The sequence below is a fragment of the Propithecus coquereli genome, unplaced genomic scaffold (genome assembly GCF_000956105.1).
Source record: "Propithecus coquereli isolate 6110/MARCELLA unplaced genomic scaffold, Pcoq_1.0 Scaffold422, whole genome shotgun sequence".
Classification (NCBI taxonomy): Eukaryota; Metazoa; Chordata; class Mammalia; order Primates; family Indriidae; genus Propithecus; species Propithecus coquereli.
Window position 1 is genome coordinate 1,464,843 of NW_012149975.1, and position 20,110 is coordinate 1,484,952.

General features: G+C 38.0%; 1 protein-coding gene across 3 annotated transcripts in view; it reads left to right on the forward strand.

Moving 5' to 3' along the window:
- KLHL13 (kelch-like family member 13) overlaps positions 1 to 20,110 on the forward strand; it is a 210,248-nt gene that overhangs the window by 98,450 nt on the left and 91,688 nt on the right. The window contains exon 1 of one of the 3 annotated variants that reach the window (XM_012653525.1): positions 18,831 to 19,004. The exons of the other annotated variants lie outside the window; for them this stretch is intronic. Within the exon in view, the coding sequence (XP_012508979.1) occupies positions 18,964 to 19,004 (41 nt within the window). The 5' untranslated portion in view covers positions 18,831 to 18,963. Of the gene's footprint in view, positions 1 to 18,830; positions 19,005 to 20,110 lie in introns of those variants that run through there. 3 annotated transcript variants of the gene reach the window in all.

The following is a 20,110-nucleotide window of genomic DNA, read 5'->3' on the forward strand; positions in this document are numbered from 1 at the left end:
TATTTATTAATGGATACCTGCATTTGAAAAAATGGCTAAATACTTTTCACCTCACAACTAGAGTAGATAGAAAGATTGTATGATAATCTCTATATTAAAAAAGGGGAAATGATTTGTTTAAAAATCAGTAAGACTCAAGTCTCTCTTGTTTGCCATTAGAGGATGTGTCAGTGGGCTTAGAAAATTCTAGGGAATGACATACTTGGTTGAATATAGGAAGAAATGTAGCGTACTGTTTAAATTAGAGATGGTTACTCTTTGAATGCAAAGTATCCTGTCAAATCACAGGATGAGTGCATCTCCCAGTGGAAGATGTTGCAAAGTGCAAGTGACTGAGTCCTCCCTGAAGCACTTGTCTTCACAGCGTGGATCCTGTGTGATGCCCACCAAAAGACACTTAACCTTTCTCTTAGGAAGTCCAGAAGGATGAGGCTTCAGATTTGTTAGAAACTCTTCCTCAGTTTTGAATTTTTTTGTGATGAGTTCATACTTTTTATTTGTTATTTTGCAGACGAGATGGAAACTTCTCGTTTCTTTGGCAAATAAAATATGTGAGCATAGCATGTAAAGCTTTTTAAAAATAGCTCCTATTAGATTGGTGTTTTCCGAAGTATGGTATGCATGCCACTGGTGGTATGCATACTACTGGAAGTAGATAAGTTTGAATAGATTTGTTACTTGTTTTAGTATTAATTAGAAAAAAAGGCTGGTGTATCACACTTGTCATTTCATAGATATTATTGCTGAAGTCAAGACTGAGCAGGTAACAGTACCTCATCCAGACAAAGTGAATTACTGGTGCAGTGCTCAGGCATGCCCGAGAATGCACTGCTGCATTCTTTTAAGCAATACAGCAGCACTCTACTCCCAGAAAATGGTAATATTTAAACATACAAAGTCTTTACGGTATACATAATTATGAATTGGAATCAGTCTTGTGCTCTTTTTTTCTGTTTTGTTATTGAAGTCAACATGGATCAGTGGATAAAAATAGAATTTTTAAGATGTAAAGGTGCAGACTGTGAGGGAACTGTTAATATTAGGGGATGATTTTGAAATCAGTCATATATCTTTAGACAGATTTGAAGACCAACTTTAGAAATTGTCTGAATCATCTGCTGCTGTTATAGAAGGACCAACTGCAAAGAATACACTTATCACACAAATATGATGAAAATTATTTGAAATTTGTATTTTCTTAAGCACTATGAGAATGAATTGCTTTCCTTACATTTCTATGTGTGTGGTTTCACACCATACATACATTCTGGTGTGAAGCCTTTCAATCTCAAGTGTTGTTTTGAAACACACAGAGTGCTGTACAAAATTTACCTGAGAGGTTCCTCAAAAAGCTAAACATAGTTATCATATGACCCAGAAATTTTATTCCTAGATATATACCCCAAATATTTTAAAACTGGTACTCAAATAAATGTACACCCATGTAAACCCAGGTTCAGAGCAGCACTTTTCACAATAGCCAGAAGGTAGAAAGAGCTCCAGTGTCCATCATTTGATGAACGGGTAAACAAATTATAATATGTCCATATAATGGCATATTCAGCCATATAGTATATTAGAAGTACTGATGCATTATGGGTGAACCTCTAAAACTTTATGTTCAGTGACAGGAGCCAGGCACAAAGGATCACATATTGTATGAGTCCATTTATGTCAAATGCTAAAATAGATAAATCCATAGTAACAGAACACAGGTGCCTGGGGCTGGGGCTGGGTCTGGGGCTAGGGAGGAGAGAATGGGAAGCAACTGCTTAATGGGTATGGGTTTTATTTTGGGATATATTTTTTTTTTTTTGAGACAGAGTCTCACTCTCTTGCCTGGGGCGAGTGCCGTGGCGTCAGCCTAGCTCACAGCAACCTCAAACTCCTGGGCTCAAGCAATCCTACTGTCTCAGCCTCCCGAGTAGCTGGGACCACAGGCACGCACCACCCTGCCCGGCTAATTTTTTCTACATATATTTTTAGCTGTCCAATTAATTTCTTTCCATTTTTTGGTAGAGACGGGGCCCCACTCTTGCTCAGGCTGGTCTTGAACTCCTGAGCTCAGAACGATCCTCCCGCCTTGGCCTCCCAGAGTGCTAGGATTACAGGCGTGAGCCACCGCGCCCGGCCTATTTTGGGATATTGAGAATGTTTTGCAACAAGACAGAGGGAGTGGTTGTGCAACTTTCTCAATATACTAGATGCCACCAAATTGTTCGCTTTAAAATTGTTATTTTTATGTTACGTAGATTTCACTTCAGTAATGAAAACAAAAACCAACAACCTACCCCACAGTGCTGTGTGTGTGTGACACTGTGTGGGGAATAGAATGATGGTAGGTTGTGCAAAGGCATTTCTTATTTTAGCATTTAGGTATCTATTTTTACACTTACCTTCTCTTTATGGTGTTCCATTTGTAGTAATATAAGTTTTCCTTTAAAGATAAATGTAAGTTTAAAATGACTGATTTAAAGAAAAAGTAAATAAATAAGAAAGGTGGCACTGAGATGACAAATGAAGGCAATTTACAGATGACGGAAAAAGTAGAAACTTGAAGAAACGCTGCATTCTATGTTCAAGTCAATTAATTTTTATTGAATACATGTTGGGTACAAGTTGCAATTCATCAAAGTTGAACAAGATGTGATTTTTTCCTCAGAAAGAACTTTCAACCTAATAAAGGTGATAAGCCACATTTATAAATAGAGGAAGAGGCTGAATGTGCCCAGTGCTAAAACAGGACAAACAGATTGAGGTCAAGACAAAGTACCTGTTTGATTACCAGTACCATTTAAGAAAATGCTAGAATATATAGGGAGAAAATGAATTAAAGTCTACCTACAAGTTGTAAACAAAACCCCAACTTAATTTTGGCATTATTGGTTGGTGGGAGGGGAGCAATTGGTAGGATATCATTTTAGAGAGAAATTTGCTTTTGAATTTAGGAATAGGAATCAGAAATAATTAATAAATGAAATAGATGATGTATTCAAGTTCCATTTACTGTGATCCTTCCTGCCTCTTTTTCTCTCTCAGTAACCTGGCAGTCATGTTGGCCTCCCTCTCTCCCTAACAGCCTCATATTTAAAGGTAATGTAGTAGGGAGCTTAAGAATGTCCATTCTGGGGCTCGACTGTCTGGGTTAAAATTCCAGTTCCCTAATTTACACACTGCGTAACCATAGTCATGTCACTTGATTTTTCTGTGTTTTAGTTTTCTCTTCTCTAAAATTGGGGTATTGATACTACCTGCATATAAGGTTGTAGTAAGGATTAAATAAGTTAAATGACTAAAAGGGTAAAGCGTTTATAACACTGCATGGCACATGGTGAGTGATAAAATAAATGGTAGGTATTATCACCACCTCTAGTCAGTAAATCCTACCAATTTTATCTCCTAAAAATCTTTTTGAATGTCCCCAACAACAACTGCCTTAGTTGAAGACCTTGTGTTGTCACAATTGCAATTGTGCTTTAAGTAGTCTTGCACACTTACCCTCCTTTCTAACCTTCCCCTCTGTCTTATTTGACTGCTAGACACACTTCTGCTTATTTATCTTAAATACTTAGTTCAGGTGTCACCTCTGTGAAACTTTCCCTGATCCCTTGCATTAGTCTACTTGGGGCTCTGCATGTGTATTCATATCATCTGGAGCATATCTCAATTATAGCACATCTCACATAGTACTGTGACTGTAGTTGATGTTCCCGGGGCTATGACCACCTTGAAGCAGGGAAACTGAGTTTACTCAGCTTTGAACTTTCAGCCTAAACACAGCCCCTAATACAAAGGTGATATTTACTAAATGCTTGGGTGGATTAATGAATAGCCTCTGCCTGTAGAAAGTTAGCTTTCAGTCTTCATCTGGGAAGCTAAGGTGAGAACACATAAGGATAAATAACTATTATGAGATAAATAACTATTATGAACATTGTTCTGTAAGTGCTACAAGAGTTTAGAAAAAAGGACATTTGATGAGTGTTGGAATAATCAAAATAGGCTTCAAAAAGTTAGAGCTCAATTTGTAACTTAAGAATAGGCAGGGAGAGAGGACTTTTGATGGGGTGATCAAGGAGGCTCCAGGAGACCTGAGTAGGGCTGGGGGTATGCGCTGTGGAAAGGAGCTAAGGCAGAAGGATGATCCTAGAGATCAGTGAAAATGGCTGACAAGAGACACCAGCTGCCAGATTGTCAAAGAAAGGAAAACTTTTAGATGAAAAACAACAAACAAACAAACAATCATAGATCAGGTGTAATTCCAAGTGAAAAGTGCTAGAAAATATAGGATATTCCATGGGAAGAAGTTGTGGAGCAGAACAAGAAGGAGCAACATATTGGAAGAGGTCAACCCCTGAGAGGCTTGAAGTCCAAAAAGGGTAGGTGGAGAGGTTTGTTTCACCCTCCCTCCCAACTCTGGCAGTCAGCAGGCTCCCTCCTGAGCTACTGCAGAGCCTTTCCACCTTCACAAGCCCAAAAGCTGCTGCCACCAATGAACTGAGAACTTCTTGAGGACAAAGCACTGGGCTGCCAGGCCCATGGGGGTGCATCCAGTGACCACAGATCCAGGCTGACATGGCAAGTGCCATATTGCTTCTTCACACACTGTGCACCTTTGTCCTCCGCATTGGCCTTCAGTTCCTCAGTTTTCATCTTGCTCGTTCCCACACAAACATTTTCAAACTCTGGCCCAAACTGTGGGAGCCACAGCGGGGCGGTGGGTCCTGGGGGATCTGTGTGACCCCAGAGTCTGGACATTCTGGGTGGGCTGCCTTCCAGAGAGAGGAACAGAGATACCCAGAGTGCTAGCTTTTCCCCATTCAGACTCTTCCTCTCCTTCCCCTCCCTTACCAGTGGCTGCCAAGTGAGATGCTTGAGATGTGGCTCTCAGGAGCTGCTGCTTCCTGTCTGTTGGGGCTTCCACAGAGAGTGGGGCTCAAACCTTTCCTCTTAAAGACCTGCAGAAAACTAATGGGTGCTTGGACTGTACTTCTAAGTGGCCCTCCCTGGTGCTGTTTGCCTGGCTGCTGCATCACAACAGGGCACACCCTGAAGCAGAGGGACATCAAACCTGCTTGAACACCCCATAGACAACTCCAGGCCAGCACGCTTCTCTGAGGCATGGTCAGGGATTGAATTTCGGGGACCTGGGGACAGGCCTGAAGGCCACATCCAGTACCCCCAGGACTTGATCATAGTGCTCGGAGGCACAGAGGAGAGATTTGTGGACTAATCTTGGGAGGTGAGGGAACCTGTATGGACAGAACTGAAAGGAGAGTATGGTATGGGTCCCAGCCACAATGCCATCATGGAGCATCCCTCCTGCCACAGGAAAGCCATCCTCTCAGCCCATGGTGGGATCCTAGACAGAGAAGCTCCCTGTCCAGTCTACAGTGCCATTGTTGGGGAGCTCAGCTAGTTTGAGCTCCTGCCTGCCAGCAGATGCCAGAAAGACACTACAGAGCATGGGAAGAGGAGACAAGCAAAACTCACTCCCTATAGCCAGATTGTGGATCTTAGATAATCCCCGCCTCCACAAGCAGACTTTCTGGTTGTAGGGGGTCACCTCGCCCTTCCCTGGCAGCTTTACCAAGAAGGCTGGGAGTGGACTTTGATCACCATGAAAACAGCTACCTTTCCAGCTTTTGTGGAGCCTGAGGGCAGGCTCACTCAACCCAGCCCTGCCCAGCCTTACTCCCCAACCTGCCTCTGCTGGAGTGGAGAATAAGGACTCACCTGGAAGTTCCAGGGCCCGACCACCACTTGGGGCATTCATGTTCTTCTCCTGAGGGCCTAGAGCTGGTCACAGTTCCCAAAAACAACACTGACGCTTGTTCCTTCCAGCAAGAACCACCTATTGACAGGGAGATAAATTTGCATAGCCTGTTACAGCATTTACTGACTCAATCATACAGGATATGGTTGATTCGTACCCACAAGCACCACCTACTGTCTCAGAGATTAAACTGTGTGTGACAATACAATTCACACTGTTAAGAAGACCACAGAGCTGGGGAAAGAGAAAGGATCTCAAAGACCTCCATGCTCCCTCAACAAAGTGAGAAAGGGTGTCTGCCCACACATACAGCTTACCACTGCTACAGCTTACAAACAAGAGAAACTGAGAAAACTGAGCACTGAGAAACTGAGAAAACCATCACTCTAAGGATATTTATAACCAAGACATCCATCCACAACATAGACCAACATCAAAGCACTCACAAGCAAAGCCAGAGGTTCTTACCTATCATATGCTATAGACACCTCTTTATGAGTGAAGGGAGAAGAAAAAAATTCCCATCTAAACAAAAGAAAATCCAAAAATAAGAAGTGACTCCTGCCCCAGATGAGAAGAAATCAGTGAAAGAACTCCAGAAGTATGAAAAATCAGACCAAAAGGATACCCCCAAAAGGTAACACCAGTTCTCTAGTAATGGATACCAACCAAAATGAAAATATTGAAAGGATAGATAAAGAATTCCAAATACGGATCGTAAGGAAGCTCAGTGAAATCCAATAGAAAATGGAAAACAAACTAAAAGAAACCAGAAAAACAATTCAAGAAATGAATGAAAAATTCACTAAAGAGATTGACATACTGAAAAAAGAACAAATAGAACTTCTGGAAATGAAAAATTCATTTAAGGAAATACAAAACATAGTGGAAAGTTTAAGGAATAGACTAGGACAAACAGAGGAAAGAATTTGAGAGTTTGGCGACAACTCTTTTGAATTAACTCAGTCAAAAATGAAGAACAGAGAATAAGAGGAATGAACAAAGCCGACAAGAAATATAGGATTATGTAAAATGGCCAAATATAAGACTCATAGGCATGCCTAGAGGGAAGAAGAAAACGAACAAGGGCTGGAAAACCTATTTGAGGAAATAATTGAGGAAAACTTCCCTGGCCTTGCTAGAGATTTAGACATCCAGGTACAAGAAGCTCAATGAAAACGTGGGAGATTCATTGCAAAGAGTCAATCACCAAGACACATAGTCATCAGATGGCCAAAGTGAACATGAAGGAGGAAGTCCTGTGAGCCATAAGGCAAAAACATCAAGTAACTTCCAAAGGAAAATCCATCAGGCTAACTGTAGACTTCTCAACTGAGACCTTACAAGCCAGAAGGGAGTGGGGCCACACCTTCAGTCTTCATAAACAGCACAATTGCCAGCCTGGAATTTTGCATCTGGCAAAACTAAGTTTCATACGTGAAGGAAAAATAAAGACTTTTCAAGACAAGCAAACACTGAGGGAATTTGTCAGACCAGACCTGCCCTGCAAGAAATACTCAGAACCACATTGTAAATGGATGTTGACAATAGATAACCACCAGAGTAAAACCACCCAAAAGCTAACCCACAGAACTCATATAAAACAATACCACAAGAGGTAAAAAACAAAAGCAATAAGGAACCACCCAATAGGATGAACAGAGCAGCACCCCACATACCAATTCTATCAATCAAAACATGAATGGTCTGAATGCCCCACTCAAGAGATGCAGGCTGGCTGAATGGATGAAAAAATACAATGTAAGTATCTGCTGTTTCCACAAAACACAGCTAACCCACGAGGACTCATACAGACTCAAGGTGTAAGGATGGAAAGAATTATTCTACACAAATGGAAACCAAAGAAAGCAGGTGCAGCCATTCTTATATCAGATAAAACTGACTTTAAATCAACAATAGTAGAGAAACATAAAGATGGTCATGAAATAAGGGTAAAGGGAGCATTTCAATAAGAAGACATAACAATCCTAAATTTTTATGCATCTAACACAGGAATGCCCAGATTCATAAAGTAAACCCTACTAGATCTAAGCAAAGAGATAAACAGGAGCATAATAACTGCAGGGACTTCAGCACCCCACAGACAGAACTGGACAGATCATCCAAGCAGAAAATAAATAAAGAAACACTGGAATTAAATGGCACTCTAGAACAAATAGGCCTAACACAAATTTACAGAACATTCTACCCCCAAAATACTGAATATACATTCTTCTCATCAACACATGGAACATTCTCCAAGATTGATCATATCTTAGAACACAAAACATGTCTCAACAAATGCAAAGAAATAGAAATCATACCATGTATCATCACAGACCACAGTGGAATAAAACTAGAAGTCAACTCCAAGAGAATCACTCAATTCTATACAAAGTCATGGATATTAAACAACTTGCTATTGAACAATTATTGTGTCAACAATGAAATCAAGATGTAAATTAAAAGATTCTTTGAACTGAATGACAAAGGGACAAAAGCTACCAAAATCTATGGGATTCATCAAAGTATTCCTAAGGGGAAATTCATGGCCTTAAATACCTACATGAAAAAGACAGAAAGATCACAAATTAACAATCTAATATCACATCTCAAGGAACTAGAAACGAAAGAGCAAACCAAACCCAAAGCCAGCAGAAGAAAAGAAATAATTAAGGTCAGAGCAGAACTATATGAAATGGAAAACAGAAAAAAATGAGGCAAAGGATTAATGAAACAAAAAGTTGGTTCTGAGAAAAGATCAACAAAATTGATAGAACTCTTGCTAGATTAATCAGGAATAGAAGAGATAGGACCCAAGTAAGCTCAATCAGAAATGAAAGAGGAGATATTACAACTGATACCACAGAAATACAAAATATCTTCTGTGAATACTATGAAAATGTCAATCCACATAAACTCAAACATGGACAACTTCTTGGTAACACACAACTCCCAAGACTCAATCAGGAAGAAATAGAACTCTTGAACAGACCGGTAATGAGCAACACCATTGAAGCAATAATAAAAACTGTTCCAACCAAAAAAGCCCTAGACCAGATGAATTCACAGCCGAATTTTACCAGACCTACAAAGCAGAGCTGGTACTTATACTGCAGAAATTATTCTATATCATCGACAAACAGGGAATCCTCCCCAATTCATTCTGTGAAGCCAGAATCACCTTGATACCAAAGCCAGGAAGGGACACAACAACAACAACAGCAAAAAACTACAGACCAATATCCCTTATGAATAAGGATGCAAAAATCCTCAATAAAATACTAGCAAACCAAATTCAACAGAACATCAAAAAAACAATCCACCATGACCAAGTGGGCTTTATCCCAGGGCTGCAAGGATGGTTCCACATATGGAAATCAATAAATGTGGTTCACCACATAAACAGAAGCAAAAAAAAAGACCATATGATCCTCTCAATAGAGGCAGGGTAAACATCTGACAAAATTCAGCACGCTTTTATGATAAAAATCCTCAACAGTCTAGGCACAGAAGGAACATATCTCAAAATTATAAAAGCAGTATATGACAAACCCACAGCCAACATTGTACTGAATGGGGAAAAGTTGACAGCATTCCCCCTTAGAACTGGAACAAGACAAGGGTGCCCACTGTCACCACTTCTACTGAACATAGTACTGGAAGACCTAGCCAGAGCAATCAGCAAGAGAAGGTAATAAAGGGTATCCCAATCGGGAAACAGTAGGTCAAACTATTGCTTTTTGGTGACAATGAAATCTTATATCTAGAAAACCCGAAAGATTCCTCCAAAAGACTCCTGGAATTGATAAATAAGTTCAGCAAAGTCTCAGGCTACAAAATCAATGTACACAAATCAGTAGCATTCCTATACACTAATAACAGTCAAGCTGAGCATCAAATCAAAGACTCAATACCATTCACAATACCTACAAAGAAAATAAAAAACTTAGGAATATACTTAACCAAGGAGGTGAAAGATCTCTACAAAGAGAAGCACGAAACACTGAGGAATGAAATTTTGGATGGCACAAACAAACGGAGAAACATATCTTACTCTTGGATCAGTTGAATCAACATTGTTAAAATGTCCATACTACCAAAGTGATTTACAGATTCAATGCAATCCCTATCAAAATACCAACATCATATTTCAAAGGTTTAGAAAAAATAATTCTATGCTTTGTTTGGAACCAGAAAGGAGCCCTAGTAGCCCAAGCAATCTTAAGCAATAGGAACAGATCTGGAAGCATCACATTACCAGACTTCAAACTATGCTATAATGCTATAGTAACCAAAACAGCATGGTATTGGCACAAAAATAGAGACATAGACCAATGGAACAGAGCAGAGGACCCAGATATAAAACCATCCACATACAGCCAACTGATCTTTGACAAAGCAAACAACAATATACACTGGGGAAAAGAATCCCTATTCAATAAATGGTGCTAGGAAAATTGGATAGCCACATGCAGAAGAATGAAACAAGCCCCCTACCTCTTGCCACACACAAAAATCAATTCAATATGGATAAAAGACTTGAATGTAAGGCATGAAACCATAAAAATTATAGAAATAAATCTAGGAAAAACTCCTCTAGACATTGTCCTATGCAAAGAATTTATGGCTAAGACCCCAAAGGCAATTACAGCAACAGCAAAAATAAATAAATGGGACTTGATTAAATTAAAAAGGCTTCTACACAGCTAAGGAAATAATCAACAGAGCAAATAGACAATGTACAGAATGGGAGAAAATATTCATAAGCTGAACATCTAATAAAGGGCTGATAACCAGAATGTACAAAGAACTCAAGCAAATCAGCAAGGAGAAAACAAACGACCCCATTAAAAAGTGGGCAAAAGACATGAACAGAAGCTTTTCCAAACAAGTAGACAAATGGCCAATAAACATGAAAAAATTCTCAACATCACTAATCATCAGGGAAATGCAAATTAAAACCACAGTGAGATATGACCTTACCCCTGTTAGAATGGGTTTTATTAAAAAGTTCAAAAATAATAGATGCTGGCGTGGATGCAGAGAGAAAGGAATGCTTACATGCTGTTGGTGGGACTGGAAATTAGTACAACCCTTATGGAAAACACTATGAAGATTCCTCAAAGAAGTAAAAGTTACCTATCCAGCAATCCCCCTACTGGGTATTTACCCAAAGGAAAAGAAATCAGTTAATCAAAAAGACACCTGCTCTTGAATGTTTATTGAAGCACAATTCACAATTGCAAAGATGTGGAATCAACCCAAGTGCCCATCAATTCATAAGTGGACTAACAAAATGTGGTATGTGTATACTATGGAATACTACACAGCCATGAAGAAAGATGTATTAGCGCCTTTTGCAACATTTGCATGGAATTGGAGACCATTATCCTAAGTGAAGTATCTAAAGATTTGAAAAACAAACACCATGTGTTCTCGCTGTTGAAGTGGAACTAATCGGTGAGCAAACGTGCGCAGAGGGAAATAAAACTCAGTGGAAATCAAGCCGGGTGGAGGAGGAGGAGAGGATGGGTGAAAACCTACGTAATGGGTACAGTGAACACTATCTGGGTGATGGGCACAATTGTAACCCTGACTCAAGCATAACAAAATTTATACATGTAGCCGAATACATTTGTATCCCTGTAATATTTTGAAATAATAATAAAAAAATAGCCATAACTTGTGTGAACAGAGGAGCATCCACAATGTTTTATGGAATGTTTTATGAGTTAAATAGATGGTGAGAGAAAAAAATACATCTAGCATTTGCAAAACAGAGAGGAGATCAGTCTTACTATGGTGTGTGTGGGGAGTGTGTGTGTGGTGGTGGGAGATATATGTTGAAAACTACAAGTAGTTCCTAACCTATAAATGGGGTGTGTTCTAAAGGTTTATTTACAAATCATTTGTTTAGACATGACACATCACATATATGATTGTGAGGTTTCTGGCTGAGCCCATAATGTTGTATTTAACCTACTTAAGCAGTGATCTATCCCAGAAACTATGCTCCAGGTCTTGGAAGCAGAGGGTTAGGAAAGGTGGGACAGATTCTGGGGTAGAAGTCAGAGAATAGAGGAAGTTGAGTTTTGTTGTTCTTCAACAACCCTTTTTGCACCCTTTTTTCTCTATGTTTAAGAGAGAGTTTCTTTATCCCCTAAGGCCTCCTGCTGCTAATTTCCTTAAAATAGCACCCCACTCAAGGTTGCTAGGGTTCTAAAAGGCTCTCTCCCACCTTCAGTGTGCCCCATTCCCTCAGGGCAACAGCTCTTTGCTATTTGAAGAGACTTGACTGAACTCATTCACACCAATGTGTGAATTACAGATAGCCACCTCATCCTGGCAGCTGTACTTATTATAATTTTAACAGCTGCCTTGTTAGCTCCAATGAACCTGTAATTGCTGGAATTTCTGGCAGTAGTACAGAGCAAACAATGGGAGGGGGTGGAGGTGAGAGTTACAGAGAGTTCCTTTGTAGGAGGAGATAATTTTGGGACAGGGAAAGCCTTGGCTAAGAGCTTTGCCTAATTTCCCTTTCTTCTCCATTTCCCTCCCCCACAAGGTTCCTGTGTATTCCTCTCCACAGATTTACTATAAGCTGTAAGTTGTTTAATTTTTTATAATAGCTTTCATGACAGTTCTGGGTATGGTGGTTTCAGTTGTGTGCAAATCTTGGGACCACCTATAATGGGAAATATGGTTGAATAGATAAAGTGGGGCTAGGGGTTGAGGGTCTCCTGAGAGTGGAGTCTATAAATACATGACATAAATAAGTAGTCTTAGAAGGCTTTTGAATAGAAACTTGAGATGATGAAAGCAATAAGGAAGGCAAAATTCATTCTAAATTTTAGATTAGAAGTGATGGGGTGTCAAGTTTACTATTGGTTTATACAGATTCCTATTTTTGGCTGCTGTTTTTCACTGTCCTGGGACTTCTACCTTAAATTGTTAGTGTCTGTCTCCCTGGCTGTCTTACTGTTCTCTGAGGCTCCTGAGCCAATCTTCCTTTAGGATTAGGCTCCTAGAGGCTTTTATGACTCTTGTATTCCCAACTGGCCCTTAAGGGCTTATACACTATGTTTCTGTGTCCAAAATTCAAGTTTACTGTTAGCAAAACACAGCTTCCTTTTAAGACCGTATTTTTTTTCTTTTTAATAAGTCTCCAGCCCTTTTCTTCCCTCTTTACCCCAGAACACACCAGAGACAGTGGTTAATGATCTACATCAGTTAGCCCTCACAGCTGCAGGAGCCTCTACCCCCAAGTCCCTAACCTATGCATGTTAAACCATGTTGCAAATAGGCTCTTTCCTTTGGGGAACCCCATTGTCTTTTATTCTTTATATTGTTCGTTATGTTAATATCCTTGATATTTGTTCCCTGCTGGTCTGTGTAAAGGGGAGGTCAGGAAGTGAGGTGAGAAAGAGATTTGAGATACTTCCTTAATCCTAAATTATAATTCTCTCATTGGAACAGGATTCATAGGTCTTTAATCAAATATGTATATTTTTCTTTATTTTTAAAGTTAAAGGGGCTTGTTAGCATTGGATCCTCTTGTGTTTCATTTGTATATTTTACTCTTGACTGCTCACCATGCCATTTGCGTTACTAGGTTTTGGTGATGTGCAGTGGCTTGCTTGGTTGAATTTGCTATTTTATTTCTTGCTCCGTCTAGTGGATCAGTGATTGTCAAAATTGGATTTTGTGGTTTACTCTTTCATCATCACTATTTGCAACAATAGTTTAATAGAATCTAACAGTCCAAAGAATATGCTGTTATACTTTTCAATTACCAGTGTGTAGAAATGACTGGTTTTAGGAGCTACTGTTTTATTTTTTAACATTCACTAGTCCAGGTAGTGATAAACCAACAAAATGCATTTTTTCACTTTACCAATACTATCTTGACTTAAAAAAACTGGTTACTGAAATCTCCTTTCTTTATGGTAGCTAAGTGTTTCCCTTTCTCAATTTAGTTCAGCAATCAGTTATTGATCCATTAGCTCCTCCCCCATCCATCTGTTGTAAAGTTGTTGTGTACCTACTATGCTGGGCACCCTGCCAGGCACACACAGGGTCTGTCACACAAATATCAACAGGAGCCATTTAGGTATACTGTTTGCAATTGTAATATTTTATTTATTTCTTATGATTCACATCTTAGTTTTGGAAGGATAAGACCATTTAGTGATTTCTTGTTTAATTATCATTATAAAAATGTGGTTAGGAATGGAGGAGGGAAGAACGTACCTCTGCTGACTTGATTTCACCAAAATTGCCTCCTATAATTGGGTTCCTGTATGACAGGCAATGAGTTAGGCATAATAAAAACATAAGTAAGATGCAGCCTCAGTTCTTAAGAGTTTATAGTCTAGGGAGACATAGAAACTGTTATAATCCGAAGTGACAGAAGCTATAATATTCAAAGTACCACAGGAGGATAGAAAACCATTACCTGTGTATGCTGAGGGATGTGAGGGAAGGTTTCATTCAAGCAGGTATGCTTGAATACTTAAGCAAGACTAGAAGTTTGCTTGGTAGACAAGGAGGGCAGGGAATTCCGAGTGGAATCGTATGTGAAACCACTGAGACATGAAAGAGTATGGCATGTTTGAGATCTACTCCAAGAAATTGCTAATTGATGAATGAAAGGGAGCTCTGTCAGTTGGCACTGGGAAGGTATTTCTGGCATAGGTATAGGCTGATCATTTCTGTTACTTTTGTCATATTGCTGTCCTATATCTTCTGTTAGCTATTCCCTATTTTTCCCTGTCCTCCAGTTATTTACTTTGGTATATAAAGGCCTTTTTTTTCTTTGGGATGGGATCGTTTAGGAGTTATATTTGTAGTTTATCCTCTAAAATAAATGTTAATGTAAATATTAATACAATACAAAGGTGAGTAATGAACACCAAATTAGATGTCAGGGGACCTGGATTATTGTTTTCCAGCTCTCTCACTCAGCAGCTATGTCACTTAAGCCAAGTCATTTAACAACTCTGTTTCTTCACTAGTAAAATGGGAATATTAACACCCGCGTTGCCTACCTCAAGATCAGGTTGAAAATGAAAATGAGTCTCTTAAAAATTAAGAGGTATAATAAACTCTTTTACTTAGAATTCTGCTGGCTGAGTTTAAACTGACATTTAAAACAAGTTAAATACTTTGTGGAGTATCTGGATAGGAAAATTAGGTTGTTAAAATAATTCTTATTTTCTCATTAACCTTATGTGTCTGCCCTCTGTCTTTGAAATGTCATTTAGCTTATTTCTGTGTTTCCAAACTAACATGATAAAAATTTTGAACTTCCCAATATTCCAGCATGTGTATTTTAGCCCCTTTCAGATTCCTACTATAACTATTAAACAGTAATCAATTTAAGATTTATGTTAGTAAAATCTAAGTTGGTATATTTCATAGTTGATCTGAATAATTAATATCTACTAAATACATTGAATTACTCATGAATTACCCTCCATAATTTGTGGTACTATATAGTGGTATGACCTGAGTTTTGTTCCATTTTAGAAATATTTAAGAGGGTTCTGATTCATTCAATTAGGATTGGGAGGCTATGAGACTTTGGCCTCTGCCTCCTTTGCCATTTTTCCTAATCCAGTGACAGTGCAGGCAGCCGTTATTAGTAGCAGCAAATGGCATTTCCATTCATTTTCTTTCCTTTGACCCCATTTCCCCCATTAGATTGAATGCTAATACTACTGAAATCTGATAAATCACCTTAAATATGAACTTCTAGACTATAGGAATATGAGCAATTGCTCCCAATATAAATACCCCTGGCCAACCCTTCTTTAGACCAATGGTTCTCAAAATCTATCATCCATGGATATTTGAGCAGAATGGAAAACTCTATAAACCACTTAACTCATCCTGCTCTGAGACATCGTATATACATCAGAAGAAAGGGAAGGAGTACTGTTGTGGATGAGATAACATGACGGCATTTTAAATGGAATGTAAATGAATTATTTATACTAGACTGGTATAGACCCTGTCATCACAATCACTAATAGCATATGACACTTACTTGTGGACTTCTGGGAGGTAGTTACCTCTTCCCCACTTTCTCCTTTTACAAAATCAAGATGAACAAGTTATGTGAATTTGGATAAAAATACCTATTCAACACCCTTTTGTTATGACAGAGGGATTCACTGTTCTGTGGTGAATGTGTCTTGCTCTTACTCTGTAAACCTCTATCTTGGTCTTGCTCTGTAAATCTATCTGGTCCTTCCTCAATAAACTTCATTTCATGCTTGCAAAAAAAAATACCTATTTGAGTCAAAATATAATATAAAATGGTTGTTGCTTTTTTTCTGCCAGGCCCGAAGGAAATATTCTGGCAATTGGTCTGTTTTCTACAAAACTAAATGATGAAATGGTCTGGCTTATTTTCTCTTTGTTTTAAAATCTATGGTACCATTGATACATAGTTTAAAAACATTCTTCTGAAGACACAGTTGATTAAATCATTTTTATGTCCCACTAAGTACTGCCCTTTTTTGAAGATTATTTGGAAAATATGGCGCGTTTCCCAAATCACATTCTCCATTTTTTATGTATTTGAATTTTTTTCCTTACAAGTTAATGGAAAGGGAACTGGTAAGTTCTTTTCACTCAATAAAAAAGAAAGAAGGTGTAGATAGCTTTTATCTGGGAAATTTTGAAGTCATTGAGATAATATTTAAGTATTAACTACTTTTTGAAATTATTGGTGGCATCCTCTTAACCCACTTGAATATAAAATCGTTGAATAAGATGAAACAATTTTTTATTGTCTACATAAAAGAAAGCACCATGGTTTTTGCATTGTTGCATAAATCTAAGAGATTGTGCATACATAAAAAGGATGAGACAAAGCTGAATGCTAAATGCTAAAATCAACAAAAGCTTGAGTACTTACTGAGTATTTGACACTGACCATAATGGGACGTGGTTCCAGAGAGTGAAAACACTAAATATTTACCCCCAAGGATATATTTCTCTGATACAGCTTCTCGTCCTATATTGATCTCCCAGGTAACACTATTAACCCTGTTTTCAAAATATCCTCTTCTTACACTTATATTTTCTCCCTTAATAAACTGCTCTTGGAGATCTAATCACCTACTCATACTCTCTCATCTCTTTTTGTGATCTTCATGAATTTCTTTGGTTTATTGCATGAACTTTCAAGTGAATTCTCTTGGTTTACTGCAAGTAGTAAAACACAGTCAATTTCCTCCCACTTACAGCTCTATTTTTCCAAAGGTCACAGCTCCATCATTCAACTATTCTGCTGGTATCCTTTTCTCATCAATTCTTTGGAATTTTTGAACCAGGGCTGTGATGTATATAGCTAGCAATGTCGCATAGTAATGCAGAGTTGCTGCCCAATACAGGTCCAGCTCTCTTCACAATTCATATCCTTTTTTTTTTCAGGCTTGGGAGTGGTGAAGGAAGTTACTAATATTAATGTACACTGTAAAGTCTGGGAAGTTGGGCTTTCTTGGGCCTGCTTACTTACCCTCAGGCTCTGACCTTTGTGCCTTAGTGTCATCTCCTTACCATCCTGTTACACTTTATTGGCAAAGGATCAAAAAGATTTCTTTGACATTGTGTGCTAAACATTAGGAAGAGTGCATGGTCTCTGGTCCTGGCACTGAGGGAATATTAAAAAAAAAAAAACAAACCTGTAGACTCAAATTATCATGAAAGAGTTCACAAAAATGAAAGGAACTTGAGCTGGATCTGGAAGGATGGGTTGAGTTCAGAAAATTGGAGTGGGGAAGAGATATCATGCAAGAAGGACCTCTGGAGCTAAGGTGAGAAAAGAATCAAGCAAGCTTGTGAGATAGAAACTGGAAGGAAGTTGGTGTTATGATACTGCAGTAAACTGGAAGAGTAGGTTGGCCAATGTGTAGTGAGTTCTTAGTGCTGAGCTTAGTTACTTGATTAATTCTTTGATTCACTCATTCAACAAATAGTTTCTCATAGCCCACAGGATAAAATCCACACTTCTTCTCTAGCATGCATAATATTCTGTGATGTGGTTTCTGCATACCTTAAAATTTACTCCCCTCAACACTATGTACCCTCTTTTCAGTCATAGTGAACTCTTTACAGTCATTTTGAAAACTTACCAATTCCCCAACATGTTATACTCCTCAAATCTCTGTATTGTTGCACACACTATTTCTTCTAGACTCTCTACCTGATGAATGCCTCATTCTTCAGCCTCAGTTGCAGCAAGATTTTTGTTATTCCTCTGCTGCTGTAGAATCCTAGGCATATACTACTAAAGCTTCCACACCATATTTTGTGTTGTGAGAGTACATGTCTGCTTCCCTCACTCAACCAGGAGCTTCCTGAGAACAAGGGATTGTGTCTTGTTCACCTTTACATCCATATCACCTAGCATAGTACCTAACATATAGCTAATTCAACAAACATACACTTACTGAATAAAATATTTATCGGTCACTTAATTTACATCCTGTGTAGTTTTATTTTAAAAGAGTGATCTAGATGCAATTGTATTGCTAGATTTAAGATGGGAGATGCAGGGAGATCAGTTATATGTGTTTTTTTTTGAGGTAGCTCATTTGTTTAAAAAACAGTAGAGGGTAGATTCCTGGAAAATTGATAAAGAAAAAAAGATAGGGCTTCATGACTGGCTACTATGTGTAAGAGAGAAGAAAGAGTTAAAGATAATAAAGGTTTAAGATAATATGACAAATAACAGGAGAGTAACCCTTGAAAAATAAGGTTACTTTCAGGTAAACATGCTTTTTCTAATTAGGTCAGACCTCCTGGTGTTAGTATTTGCCTCACCCCAACTCTGCTCAAAAGATGAACACTTTGTTCCTGTTCAGTTTACTGGAACGAAGCTTAAGATACATGTGGTTCTCATTTTCATATCTGATCAGGAGTTTAGATATGAAATAGAAATAGTTCAACCACGCTGACTACAATTTCCTATCAAGGGAAGGTATGCAGTGCATAGGTTTTTGAGTAGAATATATAAAGTCTGTTTCTGCTTTCGGGAATTACAACTGAAGTGTTATACCAAGCAGATACACTGGGGTGCGCTACTATGTAGCAGAGCCTAGCTGTGCATCACAGCTCTTAACTTTAAAACTCCAGAGAATTTGATGAGAGAGGGATCCACAAGAACATGACAAATGATGAGAGTTCAAACCTTAAGAGAAAAATGGGCTTATTGGTAAGAGACCTTTCTTTTCTTTTATTTACTGCTGTTACTTATTTATTAAAATAGTAAGCCTCTTATTTTCATATGTGGCTGTGAAGCGGAATACAAAAATCAATTTTATATGTATTGTAGAATTCAGGAGACATATTGGTATCCATGCAAAAATCATAGGAAGTATGTATAAAGCTTGATTTTGAACAAAATTTCTAAGGGAATTTTATTTTGCTTCAGACTGTGTTGTAGATTTATTTAGATAGCTTAAATGTAATGCAGGTTAAGAAATATATATATAGATTTTAAAAGTTAAAATAAAGAATAGTGACTTATGTGGAAATACATAATTTCACTCAGTTACCAGAAGGTGGCACACCAGATTCTTCTTAAATACACAAAGAAGAGGAATAATATTAATAGGAATATAAAATAAGCTACGTTTAAAGACATTTTAATGTATTTTTAAGCAAAGAAATAATATAATTGTTATTTGCGTGGTGAAACTTAATTCTAAAACATGACAAATATGAATTTAACCTATTATAGCTTTTTATCATTCAACAATAATTTTTACGTGCATTACATTTTAAAAGTAGACTTTGAAATAGTCTTGTCATTAAGGAGATGCTGTTTTGAATTTATCATTCTAAAACAGAAATAAAATAATTGCTACCTACCTTTTTTCATAGGAGGTCATTAGATTTAGAATAACATTTTGGATAAGGTCTTTGTCAAGGTCTTTCTAAAGATACTGTTAGACTATGACTTTGGTTTAGTTATGACTTTAATAATGCAATAGTGATTGTGAGATGACCCAGAAAAAAGCATGACATTTTGTTTTGAAGAAAATGTTAGATAAGGCTAATGTTTACTTTCTATATGGTAATAACAACATAATGAAATAAATGGAAATAAATTTTATGTTAGAGCTGCTCAAACATGTGCCAGCTTAGTTTAATTTTTTAAGAGAGTTGATTGTCAACAGCATATACTGCAGTGCTTCTGTAGTAGTCTCTATTTTTAAAACTGTATTCCTGAGGCAATACCAGAAGTATGTCTGTCCAACGTTACGTTTTGTATTAGCCCCAAAGAGCTAGATACATGACAGAACTTCACAAAAACCA